General features: G+C 39.5%; 1 protein-coding gene across 5 annotated transcripts in view; it reads left to right on the top strand.

Annotated features, from left to right (window-relative positions):
• lrfn1 (leucine rich repeat and fibronectin type III domain containing 1) overlaps nucleotides 1-25,895 on the top strand; it is a 160,336-nt gene that overhangs the window by 130,397 nt on the left and 4,044 nt on the right. For all 5 annotated transcript variants that reach the window (XM_071495984.1, XM_071495983.1, XM_071495982.1 and 2 more), the window contains 2 exons: nucleotides 3,310-3,425; nucleotides 23,985-25,380. In XM_071495984.1, the coding sequence (XP_071352085.1) occupies nucleotides 24,005-25,380 (1,376 nt within the window). In that variant the 5' untranslated portion in view covers nucleotides 3,310-3,425; nucleotides 23,985-24,004. The remainder of the gene's footprint in view (nucleotides 1-3,309; nucleotides 3,426-23,984; nucleotides 25,381-25,895) is intronic.

The following is a 25,895-nucleotide window of genomic DNA, read 5'->3' on the forward strand; positions in this document are numbered from 1 at the left end:
TCTGATGGTCATGTGAGCAAAATCCAATTGCATGTTCAGACCTGTAACTTAACCCATGCTGGCATGACTGGATGAAGTCCCATTGAAAAGCCTCTGTACCTTCAGCTAATGCAGCTTTTACTGCTGGAGTCCACCCCTGATACAACCAGCCTTAATTATCACTGAGAGTGTGTTTCTATGTGATCCCACCTTGCTCCGTTAGTTTCAAGCCTTCTCTTGGTAACCTTGCCCTTTAGCAACAGCGGATTCATGAGTATTGATTGGCTGAGGAACACACATACACATACACACACACACACACACACACACACCATTCATCTATTCTTGACCTCAAATGCCAAAGGTTTGTAGAAGCTAATAAAAAGCTAATTATTCAATCAAACTGCTCCTACAAGCAATTTTCCTTGAAACTGTTTTGTCTCATTTCAAGTGAAGAGCTCAGTTTGGTTCGAGTCAGGCCAGTGGGATGGGAGCATTCATTAGAGTCTGATGGTGTTTTAGATTAGTGGAAATGGCTCAGACAGAAACAGCTGCTCGTCCTTAATAATCATCTCACTTCTGTGGTTATGTCCCCAGTTGACTCTGAGAATTTTGCAACTATTGAATAAATGAAATATATCTGATGTATTTAAACACATAAGGTCTACACTTAGAGAGATATCTTCAATGTGTTAACAGTTTTGGGGCAGGGCTTGTACATGCACACCTATTAGGTAGATGTAATTAGGCTTTAACTGAGGCAACACAGCTGCTGAAAATCCATGAATGTGTACAGTACTATGATTGATATCTTGCCATACAGCACATGTGATCCAGAGTGTAAATCAAGTCATTAATCAAAGTGCTGATGTGAAGAGTGCATTACTGAAAAGCCAGGGGGAAAAGGGAAATGGTCTGATGGCATTCAGTTCTGTGGATCTGCTGAGGATGAGTTTGACCTCACAGTTATGACAGCTATCAGGCTACTCTACACCTCTGAACAGCATTGCTGCTTCCTCAACGAGTGGCTCCATCTGCTGAGTCATGATGACATTGAGTATGTCCTTTAATAAGCGTGTTACAGCTGCAACTGCTTTATTGCTTGTCTTTATCTCAAGCACCGTGATCCCTGCAGTTAGGGAAAGGAGGAACTCGCTGAAAAATTTAATTCTAACCAAAACCTTTACTCCAGTCAGGTGATTCAAAAATAATTAAAGTGTGTAATAAATACACAAAAATCTCCTCACATGGTCATGGTGGAATAAATATCCAATACTTCAATACTTCTGTGATCTATTAAACGCTTTGGGTCATTGCCTACCTGCCAGTAAGCTCGGGAATAGCCATCACCTCTGTCGATATCTGGGGAGCACAAAAGAAAGGCGACTATCTCCGCTATGAATGCATTCACTCAAATCTATAATTGATTGAAGCTCCAAGGCTTGTTTTTGTCTCCCTAGATGGTCAGCAGGATCTGATGTAATGAGATGCCTGAAGGTTTTTGCAGAGGATTCTTTTGCTGCTTTTGCAGAGCTGATATCTAAGAAGCAAAGGTCTCTGTGTGGATTGACAGACAGAATATAACTGCAGAGAGGTAAAAAGGGAAGTCTGAGCCGCCCCTGTTGTCATACCAGAATATTCTAGGTAACAAAGCTGGCAGAGGAGGCGGATGACTGTCTCCCTAACAACTGTCTTTGTCTTGCTCAGATAGGAGGGAAGGAATCACGGTGATGGATAATGACTTGACGGAGTATGTCCTTTGGCCAAAGTTGCCTGGCACTGAGGATTTTTCTCTCTGTCTGTTCACTTCATATAAGGCCCTGGAGTGAAAAAGAAAGAGAAAATAGAGAGGTAAAATCTTGTGGCTGTGAGAGAAAAGTGGAGCAGGGTAGTTGAGCGTTTGATACGGTGAAGGGGAGCCATGTTGGAGATTAAGTGAGACTGGCTTGTCCTGGACTGACACTGGACTTATCACACTGGGCCAGGTGATGATGTGATGCTTGGAAATGTAGATAACACTGAAAAATCAGTTGTTACACCATTCTGGACGGGTGAAGGACTTCTTGTTCGAAACAAATTTAAACTTAATGCATCTCCCAGTGGTTGCTCAGTGTCACATTGCAGTCACACCACTCACTGTCACACTGAGTGTCAGAGCAGGCTGCAGCACCACCATACACACAAGTGGAAGGCGTTGATATGCATGGCTTGATAGACTGTGAAATGATAGGCCGTGAAATTTGTGACACCTACACTGTTACTTTGTTTTTTTTGCTTCATTTCTTAAACTCGACACTTGACTCGACATGACAGCACTGAACCCAGCCCAGGATGAATGGAAAAAGGACTATAATGACGTATCAAAAAGCAAAAGCTTGCGTCATAAATACTTCATTGCCTGGGTTAAAAGCTGAAGGTGAAGAGCCTAAAGTCCCTCTCTGAATACAAATTCATGTACAGTGGAGCTGGAAGTAGAACCTGAGTGGAGAATTCTGTTTTTTAATGCATGAGGGCTCTCTGCAGACAAATGCGAGCGATATGGTAATCTCTCTTGGATTGCGTGCTGCTGTACTGAGAGCTGAGACATGTCACGTAGCTTGTTTTGAATTCCAGGGACAAGTGAGAAGCTGAAGGCCTGTGACCTTGGCAGTCACCTCTCTACTATGTGAGAAAAAAAACATAAAATTTTGCAGTAAAAATAGTCACAAAACCTCATTCTCATCCATCTTCATCAGATTGGTGCATATAATGGCAATAACCTTATGTTAAAGTGTGCAGTAATTATTTGGATGCATTAATCACCTCATTTTCTCAGTCACAAAATCTCATCACAAGCAGAAGATTCACCCGTTCTTTGTTTTGCACAGATAAATTCCAAAGCTGTGTCAAAACATGATTAATTTTTCATTATGCTCCCCTTTACACTTTGTTCTCCTTCTTTAGCTACAATGATGCAGTGAAATATTAATGACAGGACACACATTCATAGTCATGGTATCTTCAACTCCGTTTTTCTGGTGCCTCTCCTGCAGCTTATGCTTCTTTCTTGTTGTTTCATAATCAGATCAGCGTTCATATCGCACCCAAAGCTGCCAAGTGTAAAAAGGAGCAAGCTCAGTCAATGAGATTATGAATGTATGACTGCTTCTCTAGTGTGTTGAGGAATGCTGCCTCCTCCACCAGAATACTATCTAGAGGTAGGTGATAAACATCCCGAAATGTGTTAAAACAACCACATGTCTGGCAGGTTTTTAGTGTAGTTTGTTAACTTACCTCAGCTGTTTGTGTCCCAGTCCTAACAAAAAGCCTAAACCTATTTTTTTCCTCTAGGTGGTGTTTTCCTGTGACGCCTGTGGGAGTCACCTGCCTCGGCCTTGACTCTCTGACCACCAGCTGATCGGGATGCTAATGTGAAACCTGCGATGGAAACCAGGGCTTGATATCTGGTGAGTCTGTTGTGTTTTCCAACTCACTGCATAGTGACTCTGAGCAGTTGCAGCGTTTTCTGTAGCTGAAACTATGCTTAAAATGTAGTGTTAGCAGTGGTGCATCAGCAGATTGAAGATGCAGTACTATGTAGATCACCGATGGGAATACATTACAGAAAAGACGATGAAACTACAGGTGCAGGACAGAACTGGGTCAAATTTGCAAATGCTTTTTTCTTTCTTCTGCAGCATTTGTTGTATACAGTTTAGACAGTCGTATGGGTGGAGTTTGTCAGAACAGAATCAGCTTTATTGGCCAGGTATGTTTAGGCATACAGGGAATTTGACACAGGTTTCGACTGGCTGTCAGTGCAGACAACAAATATACAATAGGATAGTTGTAACAAACATAAACATATGGCTATACTGGCAGGCACTGTGGGGTATGAAGAAAGAGATACCCATACTGTATATAAACAACATACAATGTCTCCAAGGTTACAAATAATGTGTGGGTGTACTCCTCTTTTTATGCAAATAGAAGATGGTTTGTGGACAGTATATAGAGCCTCCTCAGATTTATGTTTGATAACAATGGATAATATACACAGCTGTATATTAAACTTAAAGTTTATAACTGTACTGTTTATAATTTGTAAGTACGGTAGATAATTTTGTATTACAGGATTATTGTCCTGGGATTGTTTCGTGACATCACAAGATGTCTGATGTAGCTGTTCATTAGAGTAAAATGCAAGGGTTCGGTTTCAAGGCTTTCCAAAATAATGGTAGTATAACAACAACAACAAAGAAACACTTTGTAAATCTCTGAATTGTTAATACTAAAAATCTCATTCAGTTTCCTTGATAGAAACCTGATACCTTATGATAGGTATTAAAAGATTGATGTTCAATTGTGGATGAATATTAAACAATATCTAGATTTAATGATTTTCTTTTTATACTCAAAATATGCTAGGAGGAGGGAGTAGTATTTTTTTGCCTTGAATTTCCTGCAGACTTCCTCTCAGGCTGCATACAACCTCCACCAATAAGGTCGAGACAACTTATTTCTAGCCTGAAAACCAAGACATTGGGCTTAATAAGGCCACAAAGCGCTTGTTGCTGTTCATTAAACTTAATGCTTTGAGCCTGTCAACATTTTCATCATCTCCTCTATTCTCTCATTTTAATTTTGACGATAAGAGTATACTGTTAAGAAATTATCGAAAGAAAAAATACAAAATACTCACTTGTGTGTATGGTTGTTTGGGCATACATCGCTCTGTAGCACCTACCAGACCAGTGTCGGAACAGGTTGTGACCAAGGTGTGAGGTGTCATTTTAATGGCTCATTATTCTGAATCGGGAGGTGTACAAGTCCTGGACCTGAATCTGTTGCAGTCTGTTCTTGTTCTGTTTGGTGATGTCAAGCCAAAGAGTCAGATAATGTTGGGGGCTACAAAGTACTCCTCGAAGAGTAATTACTGTCTTACCTAAACTGCTGAACTAATTTTGCCAAGTATTTCAAATGATGCGACCCATGTGTGGTACAAAAAGGTTCTATCTGGACTCGTAGTGTAACTGACTGCATCTCTAACTAACCTGAAATGGGCTATAAAGAACTCTTCACCATGCTGCAGCAGTACATAAATGCAGTTTCATGTTTCAATTGTACATTATATAGCATAAAACTATTAATTAAAACCGAGCCCTTGAGAGGATAGAGTTAATGATCTGTGCTCCGTCTTCAGAGAGCAGTCAGCCAGAAATAATTGTGTGCATCTGAAGTGCTGTAGGTACCTGTATCCCCTTAACATCTGTCTGTGTGCTCGGAGTAGGTTTGCATCCTGAAAATGTCATCGCTCTACATCTAGGCACTATATCTGATGCAGCGTGCTGCCAGTAACTGTACTTTGCTGAGGGCGTGGTTTTAGGAAAAGGTCTGGGTAATTCCTCTGGGTGAGTGGAGGGGTTCAGAAAGGAGGGGGGCTGGAAGTGAGGTTATTTTGCCTACCTCTGACCCACTGTGGTCAGAACCCCTGTGGTTTCTGCGGTCAGGGGGGAATCACATGGTGCTGAGAACAAAGAAATATGATGGCTCCCACTTGTCCTCTGCTGGTTCAAAGGGAATGGCAGGGCAGTGCTAATTAGCCAGCTTGTGTTACTGAATTGAACATAACTGCTGTTCCCTTCAGTGTTCCCCCTCCCCCTCATCGTACGCCTAACAAGCAGCGTCTACAACAGTCATGCACCCTGCATAACTCTGCATATTTTGTGCACTGTGAGACATCCTGTTCTGTTTCTGTCCTAAAAAAAGAAAATAATTCCCATAGTTAAATTAATCCTTTCTAAGAGAATTGAATCAACCCATCCCGTCAAATAAAAGCAATTTGTGTCAGGAAAGTATGGCAATTTTGGCCCATATGTATTCTTTTGGCATCTTTGCCCAGCTGTTCTTTCGAGTGTAGTTTAATCCTGGTTGTCAAGTTTGAGGGCGATAAGAGGCGTAACAACAGGATTCCCCAGCAGTTCATCTCTGCCTGCACAAAATTATGGTACTACAACTGAGAAAATGGCGTTCTGTAAGTAGGTAATGAATACATGTTTTTAATCAGGGATTGAGGGGAGAGCGAGGAGGAGGTCAAGTTATTACCCTCACATATTCAAAATTCCAGTGGCTGCACTGTGCATGTATACCTCCCATTCCCTGTCTTGTGTTTTATGGCCTGCTTCTCTTGTCAAGGTAGTCTGAGTCCTGCAGTCAGTGTTTCATGGAATACCAAGTATTGGAGGCAGTGACAGGCAGCGTCCAGTAGCAGCTCAGGCTATTCTTGAGGTTTACAGCACATGTTGCCATGTTGTGATATCATCTCCATGCCTGATTCTTGTAACTGCGGCTCTAATCACCCACAGAAATTAAGCTATACTCTGCATGTCATCCGCATCTCAGAATAATAGGGGCTTTGTGAAATTGAAATGGTGTAGATAATGCCATTTCCAAAAATTCTGGAAAATATAGTGAAATCAAACACACCTGCAAGTGTGTGAGGACAAGTCAGATACAATAGATGTGTAGCTCCAGGGGAGTTGTGGTCAGCGTCTTGCTGCTTTCTCTCTCTTTCTCTGTCTCAGTCAAATTTCTTTTTGTTAGTGCAGATGCACTCAGGGTTGGCAGCACATTGAAGAGTGAGTCACTTAAACAGCCTCATCTTGACACACAGCTGACTCACACTCCATTGATTTCTCCATACATCATATTCTTTTGTGCTGTTTGTTGTTATGTATGTGTACGGGAGGGAAGGCGTTGTTTGAACTCCTCCGAGACACATGTGTTTGTCTCGGAGCTCCCTGATTTGCAGCGTCACATGATCAAAAATTTAGAGGCATGTTTAATGACACGCGAAGGTGCAACTTTATTAAATAAGCATATCCTCATTATTTACAAGGAACATGACTGAATTTAAGGATCCATTTACGTAAATGGCCAAGAATAACACAATCGGTGTTAGTGAGAATAAACGAGCCTTTCTCCCAGAGCAGAAAAATAGAGAACCTCTGATCTGTGTTGTCATGCAAGCGTAAAGCCTGGAGCTCATTCATTCAAAATAACAGGTGCATTATATTTTGATCTAACTTTTACTAAATTGCTTGAATCCAAAGAGGCAAGCTCTTAACTTAAAAAAGAATCTGAATCATAAAAGTATCAGAATGTTTTTCCTCTCACATTTCTCTTTTATAAATTTATCATTTTATTCACTTTTTCTAAAGTCGGCAGGGCATGACAAATTACAGAGCAGAGCATCTGTCTGGTCCATGGGTATCAGAGGCAGAAGTTACTGAAAGTTCAGCAATGTAGACCGAAGCATGCTCAAGAATAAAGAAAAACTAATTCAATACTGAAACAAAATTGTTCTCCCTGTGGCAATCCAAGCCTATGACATATTTAAAATATGCTCAAGTTAATTATCCTTTGTAGTGTATATTGTATGAATATTGTCTGGATGATGTATGTTCACACATATAGGTACAGTAATGGAAGTGGTGTTGTACTCACTGGAGTTGCTAATGAATAATATATGGTGCTTTTTTCAAGAGAATCAAAGCTTTTCTCCTAATGGGGCAAAAATAATTTCCATTGAATTCTGATATGATCTTTTATGCAAATAGAGTAGGCTGTTTATCTAAAGTGCTATTTATAAATCTACCATAGCTCAAGGGAAAGGCCTTTACCACCTGCTGTTCAGTGAAACATACAGAAACACACCCACTGTGCTTCTCCTTCATCGTACCATTTGAGAATATCTGAGCATCCTCCATTTCTGCCCTCTGCTTTTTTAAGTGTCTCGTGATATAACGTGGCCATCTGTGCATTGGTTTGAACAAGGCCATGACAGGAGTCTCCTTCCTTTCATATCATTTACCAAATACAGCGAAAGGGAGTAGGCTGCATGATAGTGGCAGACGAGTACAGTAGCTGGTTATGAGCCACAGCTCCTCCATTGTCTAGCATGCTGGAGAAAGAGTGGGAGCCCCTAAAGAGGCCTGGCAGAGTCTCTGCTTCCATCTGCCTGCATGCCTTGCCATGGAGCCCAGCTCGCACCACTTGAGATTATACTCACGTCCAAGCTGTTACTGTAATTTGCATTGGCTCATAGGCAGAGGAGAGTGAGGAAGAGGAGGAGGAGCTGCACATGAGACAGGGATGTTATAAGTGGTCCTGGCAACACAATGAGCTTGCCTGGGTGTAGTATTATGGACAAGTGGCATGGGCAGAGCTATATTAAAGCGCAATAATGGCGCTGAGCAGGTTGCCCTGCTGTCCAAGATAATGGTCAGTGTTAATGTCTGGAGTAAATTATAGATATGCAGTGTTTGAAACTATCACAGTCACATTCAGTATTGCTGCCGTATGCTTTATAGGTGCCTTATTCTCAGTTATTTCCACACACCAGTCTCCTGCAGCTTACGAAAACTGTCAGTCAGTAAGAATACATGAAACAAATATAATATCTGTCATTCCAAAAAACCACTCCCATTGCAATGTATTCCACTAATTAGCAAGTGATATATCCATTTCCTTGCAATTCATTCAGATGAAAGATCACTCTCCTGGAGGAAACCCACAGAAACACTGAGAAAATAAACAGAGTCTGCACAAGAAAGGGCCAGGGCTGAGCATCAAACCCAAAGACAGAACCACTCTAGCTACAGCGCTGCCCTCTCTTTTTCAGATCACACATCAAACCTGGGAAGTGATCCTAACATCTTCTTTAAGAATTCCTTCAAATCCAAGGAAGCCGTTTTATTTACAAATCATTTCCTGCACTGAGCAGACGCCTGCATTGAATATGGCAGCAACCACCCAGTTGGGAGATGTTGAATATGTAGAAACTGCTTGATGTTGGATTTTGAATTAAATTCACGTTCTGCCCAATAAAAGAGAACAAAACCCCCCAAAAAAAGCACTTTCAGCTCAATCCCAGTGAATGTTCTCTGATGTCCTCATTTCTCAGGCTTAATTTGTTCTTAACTTGATAGCTTTTGGACAGCAATTTGGTTCAGTGGCTAATTTATCAAATTTACTAATTAACTAGACACAGAAAATAAAGAGCAATTTCTGATAATGCCACATCCATCAAATAGGTTGTGAGCTAATTATTTATGGTACAACCACATGCACAAAGGCCCATAATGAACTTCCACTCATTGGTGGTAAAGTCACTACATGCACTGTATTTAATGTTTCTTGTCCATTAACATTGGCCAGTACAATTATTCCATGAAATAGTCCTTAACTTTTTTTTGTCATAGTTACAGGAAATATATTTCTGAGGTGAAACAGCTATGAAAGTTAAATTGAAATTGAGGAAGTAGATGAAGTATTGGGAAGACAGGAATAGAGGTAAATGTTTGAATCAGTTTAATTTCTTTTGGCGGGTTTGGAAGACATCAACAACTTTACACAGCAGCTAATAAATTTTTTGTAACACTGATTTTCCATTATGAGAAAGTGCAACTGACTGTTTCACATGGATTCAGCTGTATTAAGTTTGTGCGCAGCTATGAAAAAAATTCTAGTTAAAAAATAATTACGTGACTGATAAGCGGGAGCTAAATGTGTCTTTCAGTCTCAAATAACAGGCCTGACAGGTTTGTGATTAGGGACTCACAAAGTGTGGCATGAGCTTGTCTGTAGTCAATCTAGACACTTCATTGATATAATTACTAATTATACAGATATGTCATGGATTAACTGCATTGACCCGATTTTCCCGAATAACTGTAATCGGAGGCACAAATGGCAAATAAGGATCTAATTCACTCAGAGAATCATGCATAACAGTACTTTTTAAACATGACCCTCATTTCAACCTGGCAGGTAAAACTTGCAGGCTTGGAAATATAAATATTTTTCTAATACACTACAGCACAATAAAAAAGTGGAACGTAAAGGACATCTTAGAAAATGTATTTTCATCGTGCATGTTACATAATCAAGCTCATAATTATTATTATTTTTTAGGAAACTTGACAGAAATGTTGGGTAAACTTTAAAGGTACCATGTAGAGTTTTTAACCACTAGTAGCAATGTGGAGCAATGTTTTAAGGAGTGGTACATCATTTTGCTCCTATTCACTTGAATGGGGAAGTGGCCTCAGACTTTTGAACCCTACTGTATGTGCACAAGGATGTGCATCCAGACGGTGGCATGACACAAAGTCCTGCCAATGGTTTCATGACATTTCACAGATCAACAGTTGGTGGCAGTAACTTGCCAAGGAATATAGCTATGGACCAACAAAGGCAAGGAAAAAAACTGCCAGCGAGCCAACATGCATGTAGGCAATGTACTGTAGGTTTTTAGTTTTTTTAAATCGTTTTGCAAATGTTTTAAAAGGAAGGAAATGCATTAAATGCAGTTATCAGGCCTCAAAGAAATACATGTGTTCTGTTCTTTCAACATGGTGCCTTTAACTTGAATGTAGTAAAAGCAAGGCTGCAGGGCCCTAGACCCTCAGGGGGTCCAACCTCCCCAGTTTGTCTGTGTGTCAGTCACCTCTACTAATATTAACCATTTACTTTGTGGTAATTTCATATTTGCTAATTAGTTTGATGATAACCACTAAAGCACAATAAAAAGTGGGACGTAAGGGCCTTACGGTGGCCACTAACAAATCATGACGCCCTGTCTTTTAATGGGGCCTTATTTCAAAATATAGGTTTACTTCCTTAGATATTGCCTATGTTGTGCTCACATGCTGCACATTTCTTAATAAATTTGTGTTTAATCAAATAATCACAAACCAACTGAACTCATAACAAACCCTGAGGCTGGTCAGTTTCCTGGCCTCTGGGGAGGGGCTCAGCAGGGGCCCGCAGCTCATTTCTGCCGTGGGACCTCATAGTGGGATAATCTGGCGCTGCAGTTGAAGATTACATTTAAAAATACATGAGAAAAGAACAACACGACACCACATCTTCATGGTGCACCACATACTAAAGTAAAACAAGGCAACACAGATGATACAAAACATACAAATAAACAAATATGCAAATGCAAATCCAGTATTAGCAGTTTTACAAAAGCAACTGGTGCATAGGATTAAAGTGTTTTGTTTTGTTTTTAGTAGTCACGGTGAACAAATAAAGGAGCTGGTACATGATGATGTTGTTGGCAGCAGCAAGTCTTCACTTAGTTTAATTAATATTCTTGGTACAAAGACGACCGTAGATAAATCCACACCTTATGTCTAGTTACTGCCCCACTGCCACCATGCATGTATTGCCATTACAAGGTGCTTTATTTGGCACCGAGACCAGATTAATATAATACCTAAAATATATGTTTGACAAAAGTTCTGCCTAGAACTGCTTTGTGCAGTCTTTCCTTTGAAGTGTGTCAAATTGAAGCAGTGTTATCCATTATTTGTGTGCACTGACTGAATCACATGCAGGCAAAGCGGCTTCGTTCTGAGGTTGTGACACACACAAGCATTACAGCCTTGAGTGAATTTGGACCACTGTAGTCTATATCAATTAGAGCTGCTTGAATTTTCCCATTATTTTTACAGTAGATTTATTCATGTGGATCCCGTTGGTAATAAATCTCAATTGTTTTTATTAATTAAATAATACTTGGTCACAAAGGAGAAGGTACACATTGGATATTTACTTTGTATTTGAGTTAAGATGCAAAATGATGAATGGCGTCATCTACATTAAGTAGGATCTGGCTGGGAAGCAACACTGTACAATAGTTTAACAGAACCATGGGACAGTGTACATCATCAGAATTGCTTGTCAAGTGTTCATATAGCTTCAGAAATCACACACACTTTTTGACCATTTCTGTAACTTTCTAGTTCCCTCGTTTTCATTCTTGACACAACTGTTTCCTACATTTTTAATGTGAACAACCAAGTGCAACACTATGAACATCTTTCAGAAGAGACTATGTGAAAATGTGCTCTATTATCCTCATCATTAGGCATTCGACCAGCTCTGTGAGGCCATACTTAGGCAGAGCATAGCTTTGAGCAAACAATAACAGCATTAGCATTTTGATATTTAGCTGGTACAATGTTTTCCATGTTCATCAACTTAGTTTAACATGTTAGCATGGTAATTTGTGAATTAGCGTTAAACACAAAGCACAGCCGAGGCTGACGGAAATGTCGTTAGTGTCGCAGGTATTTGAGCAAATTCAAATTTTGACCTGATGATGGCACCAGAGGAACATTTCAAGCATAACCTAAGATACTACAATTAATTCACAAAGAAACATGAATGTGAGTACTTTCATGCTTTCAGAAAATCTCAACTGTCAACCTCATGGTTACACTACAGGAAAAGTCAGAGGATCACCAAAGTCATTCAGATACATCATCTGCAAACAATGAATGTTTGTACAAAATCCCATTCCCAATTCATCATGTAAAAAATTGACCTGTGAGGCAGTAGATACAATGTCACCAGAGTCATTGAGGTTCGTTCTTTGGACACCATGGATATCTGTATCCATGGAATAGTTGTTTAGACATTTCACAAAAAAAACAAATGCCTGTAGAAACTTTTAAGGCCTATCCATCCAGTCATTGTTGAGATATTTAGTGGTTTACAGAGTGAGCGACACGGCCGTTCTAGAGCCATGTCATTAGTGTGGCTGAAAACCCAAATTAGATGCACCAGCAGCTTTAATTGGTCTGTGATAGTGTGTGTATGTATGTGTTTTTGCGTTTGAAGAAAATCCAAATCTGTGCCTTATTGTCACTGTTATAGTTGATTTAAAGAAACTTTGTGAGTCTATTGTGTGATTAACAGATGGTTGACATTGTTTGTTTCAGACATGGTTCTTTTAATATAGAACAAGCTGGTCAGTCATCCATCTTAGCCATTTGATATATATATATCCACAGTGCAGAGTGGCTCTTTGCTAGCAACATAACAGGTACACATAATGCCTTGCAAGTGCACATACAGAGCAGGATCAATGCAGTATAGGAGCCTTGGGAGGAGGATTTGAAACCAAGTGTGGATTCCTTAGCATCACTGTAGCAGTAAGTAGCATCATAAGGCACCAATTCAGAGGGTCTATTCAGCTCATCTGCACAGAGCGAGGAGGGAGTGGAGTCACAATGCTGAGGAACAAAAGGACAAGAACAAAATGAAACAAGTCAGTGGGTAAAGGGATAAGTGCAGAGGGCAAACCAGCATGCATCAGTGAGGGAATAATAAAACTGTCATCATATGAGAACACATGCACAAACTACACATAGAAAAGACAATCATGCTGCTACAGTTTATAAAATAACCAATTCTGGTCACTGACCCTTGCTGGATTTCAAAATATCTAAGCCTAGCCACAGAGATCCCATAAGCTGGGTGTCATTCAGAATCACTGTCTGTCCTCATATTGTTTGCTAGCAGCTCCAGCTTTTATCATAGCTTGTTTATCTGTGCTGTATTTCTTCTTTTTTTTTTTTTTTTTTGTCAAACATGTCGACTGTACTTAAGCAATCTCTTGGAACGTGTCAGTGGAAGTGCTACATGGAGAGAAGCGTTACAGCCACACTGTGAATTGTCAAGCCTTTTGTAGATGTCAGGACATGTCTCCAGAAAAGAACAAATTTAGGCTGAGCCCTCGCAATCACTAAAGTGGATTTTTTATTTCAGTCAGCAAAGCAAGAATATGTTGGTATGTTGTACTACAGGTTATTTCTATCACCCATTGGTAAAAAGTGACACAGTACATTTAGTTAAGTACTGTACTTCCAAGTACAAATCACATTTACTTGTATGTCACTTGAGTGTTTTATTTTGAATCTTATGCTATTTTCATGCTACGTTATACTTCTTCTACTCCACTGTGTTTTCAGTGTGAAAATTGTACTTGTTACTTCACTACATTTATTTGTCAGCTGTAGCTACACTTTATTTTGCAGATGAAGATGCTTAAGACCTAAATGAGCATAATAAAATGTAATGCATGGTTATACAGTATATTAAAGCATGTTACTGCTTCAATAATAACAATCCAATGGTATAATATATACTGAAGTAATACTGACAGAGCCCATTTTGGCTTTATAGTGTGTACTTTTACTCTTATAATTTAAGTACATTTTCCCAATAATTCTTAGTCATAATTGTCTGTTCTTATTTATTCTTTGTATGATTGTTAGTTGCTATTGCCTTTTTTATTGCCTTAGTTACAGTTAACAAATTACTTCAGTTGTTCGCTTTGCACTGGTTTGTATTGTCTGTAGTGAATACGCTATTGAATGCCTAACTTTCCTTACTTCAGGATTTATCTATCTAGCACTCGAATTTCACTATAGTAAGATTTTGAATCCAATGCTTTTACTTTTAACAGCGAATTTTTAAATTGTGGTACAGATCATTTTACTACCAACATCTTGATACTCTATATCATTAAAGATAAAACTGTGTAGTTCATCTTTATTATAATTTCTGCAGTGTCGCTAATCCAAAGTGTGAATTTCAAAAAAGGCCAGCTCTGCAAAACCTCTCACAGCAAATCTAAAATAGATAAGTGGCCATTGTAAATCAGAGGGCAGTGAATTGTCCTGTTTATTCTATTAATCACGACAGCTGACAGATGGATTGCAGTCAGAGGGTTTGTTTTTTTTTTTTTTTTTGTTGTTTTTTTTTTTTGGCTTATTTGAGGAGGCAATTTGTGTGTAAAGTGGATTGACTGGAACAACACCATATCACATAATTCCATTAGGCATCATATGGTGCTTGTGATTAGCGAGTCTATTTCAGTGAAGAATTCAGTGACTGGATGTACAGTAATCAGGATTCTGTGCAGAAATGTAGTATGAGTGGCTTTGAGACCTAAAAAACAAGAAACAATCACTTCACATGAAAAAGCACTCAAATGTTATTTCATATGAAGCAAGATAATTTCCCCTTTGATTATTTGCGTGTTCTGACATTTTTAGGGAGCATTAGGCTACATATCATGATTTTTTGTCAAGATTGTCTGATGTAAAGAAATTCTGAACAGATGGTGAAGTAGATTATTAAAAAGCCAAAATGGCAAATATCCACTGGTTTTAATTTCTTGAATATGCATATTTTCAGGTTTTCTTAGTCATCAATGATAGTAAGTTGGATATTTTTAGGGTTTTGACTGTTGTGCAGACAAAACAAACAATACACATGACAACGTTTAATTAATTATGATGGGCATTTTTATACTATTTACTGACATCTTATAAACAGAACAATTGATTAATCAGGAAGAACTGTGGCCCTGAGAGGTCAACACACACACTGCAAATATTCACAACACAACCAAATACACAATCACCCTGCAAATACTGGCAACATGTTTCCAGAGGACACTAAAAAGTGATGAACCTGGCTGTAACACACTTCAGTGCAATGCCTTGTTCAGTGCTTTGTGACTTCAAGTTAAAAGCATTGACCAACAAGTGTGCATGGATGTCCTATAATACAGTCCCTCCCATGTAGGCCTATTTACTTTTTATATGTGAATCAGCAGGTAATATTCAAGGGTACACTTTTGGGAAACAGTCATAGAAATTATTTACCAATCCTAACAATTTGAAGATTTTTTACTTTGTTATTTGAATTTCAAAAGCTTGTTTTGATTTTACAACATGTATTTGCTTTGGGGTAATTTGCAGCTGTTAGAGCAGCTATTGAGTGTTGATTATATCTGTGAGAGGACGTATTCAAATTAAAAAGAGTTTGTAGCAGGTAAAGGGTAACAATCAATCACCTAAGTGTTGAATCGACAAGTGATGTGCATGACTGTATCTACGCAGTATAATCCTAATGTTCTCAATCTTGTTTAGAGAAGCTCTTACAATTAAAGTTTATGGAGCTGCAGTACTTTGTGCTTCTCAATTCTTCTTCATTGAAAGTTTTAAATGGGATGTAATTGAGAAGACCGTCTTTGCATGCAGGCATAATTATAATATGCAAATGCTCCTCCTGTTTACGACAGTGCCCCCCTCCCTTGCCCCTTGATGAGATGCGACCAGAAATCCCTGGGGCTGTGCAGCCTCAGTTTAGGCGTCCACTGGTGGAGACAGAGCTGACTCCAATGAACTCGGCCTGTCAATAATTATGCCTGCATCCTGACAAGAGTCACACAAGGGCAGCTAGCAGTTCAGTGACTGCACAGTCTAATTGGTGTTTACAGCTTCCTGACAAAGTCATGTCCAGAAAATATCCTTACAATGCTCTGAGAAGATGGTTTTGTGAGATAAGGACAAACTCTGGCATTGTCCGTATTTGATCACTGACTATTTTCAATGTCACATTCAAAATATGCTTGAGTTTCAACTACTGTAACTGTAATCCAGGGTTTCTACTAACAATTATTTTTATTGTTAAATTAAACTGCAGATAATTTTCCAATAATGTGGTTTTTAAAATGTCGTGAAAAACCCTCATTGACCTTCATTTTCTGAAACCTTGAAACCATTTTGGCTTAATCATGTTCAATCATTTGATCTATAAAAAGTCAGAACATTGTGAAAAACTCTCATGGCACATACCTAAAACATAATGTGGCATTTTCAATTTTGCTTGTTTTATCAACGGTCTAAAACCCAAAGATATTCAAGCAACAATGACAAAGAAAAGCTGCCTCACAGTTGTAAAACTGGGTAACAGGGGAAGCTATTGGGTTGATAAATTTTCTGCTGATCAACTAATAATTTCAGCTTTTGAGTGCTGAAACTTTAAAGGTCAGTGGTGGTTCTCATTACAAAAAACCCACAAAGATCATCTGAGCTTTGCTGCCCTCAAAAAAGACGCTATCGTCACCACGTTATGATCCCAACATTTCATCAAGTGAGGCCATATTTCATTTTGAGTGAATATAAGATGACAGGTAATAAGCACATTCCTGTACAGTTTAATGACAGTAGTTAAGACGCATATACATTATTCTCACAGAGGACAATAATTAAGGAGACATAGTTTGATCTGTGTATTTAATTTTTGTGAAACTGGGGTGTGTGCTTGCTTCAATTGACAGTTCTGTGATTTATGAGATATTCCGAGTTGTCTCCAGTCGTTCAATTTGAAAAACTGTTTCTTTTGTCTGGTTATTTAATTATGAAAATATCCCTGAGAATTAAGTGATGTCTTAATTAACATTTCCAACAGTATAATGCTGGAGTTATACCACAGTATCTGGGTGTAAGTTTTGGAGATGTGTCATCGTCCTCACAGCTGCTCACACTGTTTAATGTGTAAACTGGATGCTGTGTGTTGGGAATGCTGCAGCAGAAAGGTGTTACACAGTCAGAAATAGGACATGCTGTTTTAGATGTCATCTTTAAGCTTTTATTTGATCCCCACTGCATTGTGTGTGGTGCCCTCTAAGCTCTTACTTTTAGTCATTTGTAAGTTAGCAGCTGATGTTGAAGAATTTGCCCAAGTACCTGCTCAGGTGTCTCCTCTTTAAACACAGCTCTAGTGAGCATTTGTGAACGATACAAACATTAATAAGAAGCGCCCAAGTTTATTTTTTGTCCATGGTTTTTTTTTTTGTTTGTTTTTTTGTTTTTTTTAGGTATGTTGAGAACAGAAATCTAAACACACAGATACATACTTACATCAGTGCGTCTCAGGCAGAAATCCAAGCTGAGCCTTAATTTATTCTTGTCTTTGTTTTCTCTTTGTTCAGCATGTTTGTTTTTGTGTTACATGGACATGTAGATAAGTAGTTGTGTTTCTGCATGTATTCTCCTGTGTGTCTGTGTGGGTGGCTGTGTGTTGTAAAATACTCACGTGTACATGCCTTGTGCAGAATTATGCCATAAATTTGGTTATCTTAATAATCTGTGCTCAGGATCAGATGAAATGTATAACACTTTGCTATACAGGTCCTGTATTTTCCATCTCATTTACTGAAAAGTTTCCTTATTATTTGCTAAAAATTAGCTGGTATTTAGGTATTTAGCTGTTAATTACAAGGATATTTCAAATCAATGTCAAATTTTAAAGTTTAGTGCGAATGATGAGGGGAATTGTCAAATGCTTGTTATATTCAAGTGTTTAAGAAAAAAACTAGGAAATTATGTAGTGTGTCAGTATAAGTTTGTAAATAGTAGTGAGATGTCAATATCCATCAGAGTTTCACAGAAAAAATAACAAAAAGTCTTCATGACTTTGAACTGCCATACATTATAGATCTGCTTGGTAATCAGCAAATGTTAATATAATTGATGTTTATGTTGCACGCTGGTTTAATTGCTCTCGTTTTTTTTAATAGTTTTCAGCTGCACTGGAAATTCCTTAGTTTTGTATGTCAGACAGAGAAATTTCACAGACATAGCAGATCAGTATTTCTACACAAGACCAGACCTGTAAAATAAAATGATATAGTGTAGCATGTTGTTGAGTGCTGAAGTTGAAGGCAACTGGACTTCTTTTGATTCTTGAAGACGTTCGCCTCTCAACCAAGAGGCTTCTTCAGTTCTGAAGACCAGTGTGGGAAACCCAGGTATTTAACCTTAGGTGGGGACAAACAGCTTGGAGGTGGTCCTAAGAGTCGTTGACTAGCCATCATGTGAGTCGTTAGGGTCACAGGAGCCAAGGTGTGACTCAACAGAGAGTCCTGTGTTTATAGAACATTCTTCAGAGTTTTTCAGATAAGCCTGCCACATATAGGATTTTGTCCCCACCTAAGGTTAAATACCTGGGTTTCCCACACTGGTCTTCAGAACTGAAGAAGCCTCTTGGATGAGAGGTGAACGTCTTCAAGAATCAAAAGAAGTCCAGTTGCCTTCAACTTCAGCACTCAACAACTACGATGACCTGGATGACTGAGAACCTTCATGGACAGTGTAGCATGTTGTCTACCGTCAAGTATTAAGACTTTTTGTTTGTCAAGTGGATACTAAACTGTAGAAACTAACACTTCATCAGTTTCCCTTACAATCAGTACTAAATTGCATGATTTCACTTTCATGGAAATATCCTACTTAACATGTAAATACCAGCATTTTTTTAAGAAATTGGTTTCCATGCAGTTAACTGAGAAATATGGGAAATGTGAAATAAAGCCTTATCAACCTTTGTTCCAATTACACAGTAGCACCATGTTGCTATTAGGGAAGCAAATAATGATTATTTTTTTTACTGATTAATCCATCAGTTATTTAGTCTATAAAATGACAGGAAAATCGCAATCACAACTTTCCAGAGCTCAAGGTGACGTCTTCAGTTTTACTTGTTTTATCAAATTGAAGGTCCTAATATGAAAATATATTACTTTTACAGTGATATAACAAACAGATCAGATCCTCACATTTGATAAGCTAGAGCCAGAGACCATTTGTCATTTGTCTCTTGATCTTACATAATTAATCAATTATCAACATTTTTTGATGAAGAATTCCTCTGTTGGTTGTCTAATTGCTTCATCTGTTGTTGTCAGCGTCTTTTTTATCCAGTTTTGGTCCAGTGTCAGATGCAAGAGGGCAATTACCACACAGCCGGATGAAAAGCAGGAAAATTTACAACCTTTGTTGAAGACAACACTGCAGTTAAGGTCCAAATAGGCACCAAGGGAGAGAAACCCCCACACAGCTGGTGAAAGGACTGTTTCCATTGGTGCAGTGGTTAACAACCCTCAGATCCAAGAATATATGTTTGTGCAAGCAGATAAAACAAACCTGAATACGCCCAGTACAAGCAACAGTGGTCATACAATATTTCAGAATCAAAATGCACAGTGATCAATGATAAGGATCACTGCAAACTGAAGCTCAGTCAGCCTTATAGCCAATAGTGTAGCCTCTGAATAAGCCCGTAGCGGAGGTGAATGGCCAAAAAATTAAAACAACACTAAAGACAAAATATAAATAACCAGGACAAAAAAAACGGAAAACTTCACAGGCATTAAAGAAAATAAAACCACCAGTGCTAATACATCCTAATACAGATGAGTCATCAGTCATTAATGTCCACAGGGAGTGCTACTTAGCAGGGAGTGCTATTAGCTCTCCCTGTAAAATTAGCTTTACTAATACTGACATGCATTTTAAGCTGTATTATGCAGGCAAATTTAAACAAAAGCATAATTAAAGCAAAACAAGTATTTGTTTTGGCAAGTAATCAATGTTGGTATAGATAATTATATTACGGGAAAGAAAATGATATTTATTTTTTCCACAATTTGCTGTGCAGCATTCTGAGAAGTGGTCTACTGAGGCCACTTTCACCACTGTATTTTGATCAAGTCAAAAGACGCAGTGTGCCCTTATGTCAGTGCTTATTTTTGACCACTGGCTAAAAATTGAAATACAAATTTCATATATTCTCCTGTTCAGAGGTTCAGGTTCAGGTTGTTTCCTGCATGTCTGCATGGTTGTTTTTTACCAGCAAAAGTTCTAGTAATTCAGCCTTTTGTGGCCACGGACAACAGATGTGAAAAGAAGCTTGTGGATTGTGGGATGGATCAAGACTTAGAAAATTTGAGCATAGTGTTGAATGTCAGGTTTACTCGTGGGTGGTTTAGGATATGCAAATCTTCAAATTTCAATTATAATGACTTATAGTGCTCACCTTACCATATCCAAAAGCAAACAAGGAGACACTTTAAGTGGGGTTTAGAAATGAAGTTATGACTGCACTGTTTCTTAAGCTCTCACACTCGAGGAGTATGCAGTAGTTTCACAGCTCCATAGGCACATTTACAGAGACAGTATGTGCATATTTATATATCTATCTGTGCCCAGACTATGTAGGTGTGTCATTGTATTCATGGATATATGTGAATATGTTTTTTTTTATAATTATTATATGACTACTGATTTAATTTCTGAATAAGACAGAATGTGAATAGAGGTGTTTCTTAATTAAAATCAAAGGTGTCTAAATGATTCTTCTCAGCAGTCCCTTGTGCTCCTACATGACTGGACACATAAACAAACCTCATCTCCAGTTCACCTCATGCTCTCTCCCATTGTCTACATATCGATTTGGCAGCTGCCGCTAATATTAAGCAATAAAACAGAAATAGAACTGTGAGGTGGAGCTGCCCTTTTCTTTTTAATTTACTTGGCCATTCAGACATCTGTTCATGTCCCTTCTCACCTTCACAGCTCCTATTAAGATTGAAGCTCTGCTTTTCGGGCAACCCAACATCATCTTAATGCAATTCAAAGACCTACATTCTACACCAGAGTTGCCGTGGCAACAAAGTTTTCTCCCACCCTGATATGCTGAAAGATCAATAGAGTATCCTCGACGGCGAGGCAGGACATGCGCTGGCACAGATGGTCCTCTGAGAAACCATGAGCTTTGTGGCCTAGTTACTATCTGAATACTAACACAAACAAGCAAGGTCTCTATTGTGTTGAAAATGAACGAACTTCAATATTAGATTAAATCTGAACCAAAAGATCTTATCGCTGTTGAAATTCTCTCACCCAACTATACTGTGGCTCTAATGGAAGCTATGTAAGAGGAAGTATGATCTGCACTGCTACAGTATCTGCAGGTCTTAAAGTCTTACACACTCAGTTTCCTTCAATAAAAGGCATTACAAGGTATTAAAAGTTTCTTTTACAAAACTCTTAAATATTTTCCTTTGCCTGCTTTTTTTCTTGTTTTTTTCTTTCAGTCCAAAAATCAGGAAACATATCCTCATATTTTGTACCTATAACCAACTATTTTTAGGCATTTTTGGATTAAAAAATGACTGAAATGACTAATTGATTATCTTTCTCATTATTCTTTCAATGAACAAATTGAATATTCGACTAATCGCTGAAGCACTAAAAAGACAGATTTATTCTAATTGGTTAATCCATCAATCTATATTCTGGTCCAGATTCAAGGCATATTAATTTTCATTTTATCATTATATACTGCAGGGAGAAAACATAAAAAGTGGTAGATGGTTGTAGTGTTACCTTCCCCAGAATCTTAAAAAAAGGAAATTTTGGAGAATTGAATTAGACAAGGCAGGCACAATGTGCTGCCAACATAGAGGAGCATTGCTAAATAAATAAATTCTCTCTGGAGGTTTGGAAATTCTCTCACACAGTATACCACCTAGTGTGTGTCTTTGTACATGGAAATTGTTTAACCTCAGTATAAATATGACTGAACACAGAAAATAACTATGTGAGCCTTCGTATTTTTATCTTGCTTGTATATTCTTTGTTGAATAAATTGCACTAAAAGAAATCTTTTGAAATTTCAGACAGTTAAGGTGGTTCTATCTTGGAAATGGAGGTTGCAGCTAAGCCTGCAGAGGAGGGAGGGGAGTGTAAACAAACTGAGCAAAGGTCTGGGCTTTGTGTGTTTTAAAAATACAGTCTAATGGTCTAGTGAAATGTAGTACAATAAAGAAGTAACACAGTCAGTGTTGATTAAATTTGATCAACAACCTTGACAAACTGTCCCACTGGTTTGAGCCTGTGCTTCAAGCTGTTCCACTTCCCTCAGAAAGTGACATCATACAAACCCAGATTTTAATGAGCACTCTGATTGGACAGCAGTGTTTCATAGTTAACGAGGTGCCCTGTTGTCTGTCAGGCAGTAGCCAGCCAGTATGTGTGTGTGTTCAAGAGAGTGAAAGGAAAAAAGCGACTAAGAAATATCATTGCTGGCTGGCAAATGCAACACAGGTTGATGTAAAACGACAGCTGTGCACTTGCAATTTCTCACTTCTCTCACCAATGGCAACAACATCCGGAGTCAGCATCAAGTTTGTAAAGTTTATGTGTGAAAACGGTGCTCGTTCAAAGCCTACAATTAAGTTGAAGTCTGAGAGCTGGAGGAAGGGAGTTTGGCTACATCTAATTTAATTTAGGGCTGTTGGTGCTGTGAGCATTAGATTATTTTGCTTTGGGCACAATGGGGGACAAAATCGGTGGTGTTAAGGACTTCAGCATCACCTCAATGTGGCGGAACATAGATAGAATGGCTCAAATTAGTCATGACAAATGGGATGGAGCATCAGAAGTGCTCAAAAACAGACACAATTTGTGCTTAAAATCCACAGCCAGGATTTCTTGAGTGCATTAAAAATATTTATGCTGGACCCCTTAAAAACAGACATTGCTGTTGATTGAGACATTAGATCTGGCAGAGATCAAAGCTGTCACCCTGTGGGTTTGGATGGGATGGTGGGCTGTAGAAACTCTTATGTCATTCTTTAAACCTAGAAAAGAGAAGTCAGTTGTCAGCCCTTTACTTTATCTGTGTTAACAGGTTCTCTCATCAGCAGCAAAGCTTAAGGTTTTAGCAGTGAAGATGGACACCAAAGAGGGCATCAGCACATCACTGTTGGTGCTCCGCTGGGGTCTCTTATGGTTATTACAGCCAAGGATCACTTTTTACCCCTGTCACCACAGGCGTGTTCTCTCCAAGAGTGAAATCAATATTTCTAAAGGGGAATCAGAGGATCAGAGCATCCTCAAAACCCAAGAACCAGACCAATAATGCCTCCATTGGATGCACTCCGACAAGCCGTGTTTGCGCTGTTTCCACCTTTGCTTTTTGTTGCTGTGATTTACATGACAGGTTTCTGTCTAATATTGCAGTACGACTCAGGAGCATTGGGAGAGCGCAGAGCATGAAAAGGTCATAAAAATCCTTGAGCACTGCTGTCAAGCGCCCTTTTCTGCCTGTAATTCTCTACCCCGATGTGGAATTCAGAGCAAGAAAAACACGAGCCTTGTTATATGATAGGGTTAGGCAAATGTACATGGCGTGGCTACCTGGTATAGGAAAACTGCCCTGTGATCATTGAAGAAATTATATGGTAAGTTGTAATGCAGCCTGCTGGCACAAAACATATTCTGTTATTTCCATTGAAATGCTACAGAGACATATTGGCACAGGCTTTCATCATCCCAGGTGCCATTATTTCGGAAAAGCTCCATTTCATTTTGTGATTGATACCTTGCTGACAATCTCAGCAATCTTGGTCAGACTCTTGTTTTTTGCAGCAGGTCTCATAAAGGCAGTGATGCTATTTATTAATTTAAAGATCTCTTTTTTGACTCACTGTCTCTCCTGTTTCCCTGTGTCTGTCTCCCACACAGGACCTGGAAACTAATCAACAATGGACCGGCTGGTTCTGTGCATGCTGCTGTGTGCAGCTCTGGTGAAGGGGTACAGCTGCCCTGGACGCTGCATCTGCCAGCACCTCTCCCCAACTCTGACTCTGCTCTGTGCTAAGACTGGTTTGTTGTTTGTGCCCCCCACCATTGACCGCAAGACCGTCGAACTGCGACTCACTGACAACTTCATCACCATCATCCGCAGGAAAGACTTTTTCAACATGACTAGTTTGGTCCACCTCACCTTGTCCCGAAACACCATCAGCCAGATCACTCCCCATGCCTTTCTTGGTCTGCGATCCCTGCGGGCACTCCACATGGACGGAAACCGCCTGAGTGTGATAAAGAGCGACCACTTTAAAGGCCTTATCAACCTGCGGCACCTCATCCTCGGTAACAACCAGATCCACCAGGTGGCCCCCACCTCCTTTGATGAGTTTGTTTCCACCATAGAGGACTTGGATCTTTCCAACAACAACCTGCGCAGCCTTCCCTGGGAAGCCATAGCCAGAATGACCAACATTAACACACTCACGCTGGACCACAACCTGATTGATCACATTGGAGCTGGCACTTTTACACTGCTCACCAAGCTGGTCCGCCTGGACATGACCTCAAACAGGCTGCAGAAGCTGCCACCAGACAGCCTGTTCCAGCATGCACAAGTCCTGTCTGACGCCAAGGGCTCCAGCTCATCCACTCTGGCTGTAAGCTTTGGTGGAAACCCTCTTCACTGTAACTGTGAGCTGCTCTGGCTCCGCAGGCTGACAAGAGAGGATGATCTGGAGACTTGTGCCTCACCAGAGCACCTCATGGACAAATACTTCTGGTCCATCCAAGAGGAGGAGTTTATCTGTGAGCCTCCGCTGATCACCAAACATCTTGTCACTAAGCCCTATGTGATGGAGGGGCAAGGTGTGACCCTTAAATGCAAAGCCGTGGGTGATCCAGACCCAGATATTCACTGGCGGTCACCAGACGGCAAGCTGGTGCATAATAATTCCCGCACCATCCTGTATGAAAATGGAACCCTTGATATTCTCATCACTACACTGAAGGACAGTGGAGCATTTAATTGTGTGGCATCCAATGCTGCAGGCATTGCTACAGCTGCTGTTGAGATCAACATGATCCCCTTACCCTTGTTTGTTAACAACACAGGCCACATGCGTGAGGACCCTGGCCTCTCAGACATCACCACTTCCTCCAAATCTGGCAATGACACAAAGGGCTACGACAAGCAGGACAGGAGGGTGATGGTCACCGAGTTGACCTCCTCGTCCGCTGTGATCCGCTGGCCATCTGAGCGCCATATCCCCGGCATCCGGATGTACCAGATTCAGTACAACAGCACAGCAGATGATACTTTGGTGTACAGGTAAGTCATGGTGCAGGGGGTGGATGAATGGAGGGAGAGGAGGATGGTAGAGCAGGGACAGGAGGAAAGGTGAGACATCTGGAGTTACCATCTGCTGAATGACACAACGGTCCACTATGGCAGATTGACAGATCCCAAAGATGCAAAATGATTAAGTATGTCCAAAAATAAGCAGAACCCCTATAGTGTAGTCTGGGGGATAAACCGAGGAAGAATATTTTTCCATTAATTAAAATACATTAAAATGCATTGTGATATGCATAAAAAGTACAGTATAATTTAGATATTTACAGGTTTGTTCAAACATTTTCACGCTGATATTTGAGGATATTGTTGCAATCAGATGAATAGATTGTGAAGTCCAGCACTTTGAAGGACTAAAGGGCCTTTTCAGGATCATTAAAACATAATTTGACAACAATAGCATGGGGCCAACTATTTTACTGCATGTAACTGTTTATATCATTAGCAAGTGTCTGCATTAATTGGTTGCAACACAGAGTGTGATTAGATAT

Source organism: Trachinotus anak, unplaced genomic scaffold (assembly GCF_046630095.1).
Source record: "Trachinotus anak isolate AG129_WGS33_773 ecotype Australia unplaced genomic scaffold, CSIRO_AGI_Tana_v1 ptg000014l, whole genome shotgun sequence".
In the NCBI taxonomy this organism is placed as follows: domain Eukaryota; kingdom Metazoa; phylum Chordata; class Actinopteri; order Carangiformes; family Carangidae; genus Trachinotus; species Trachinotus anak.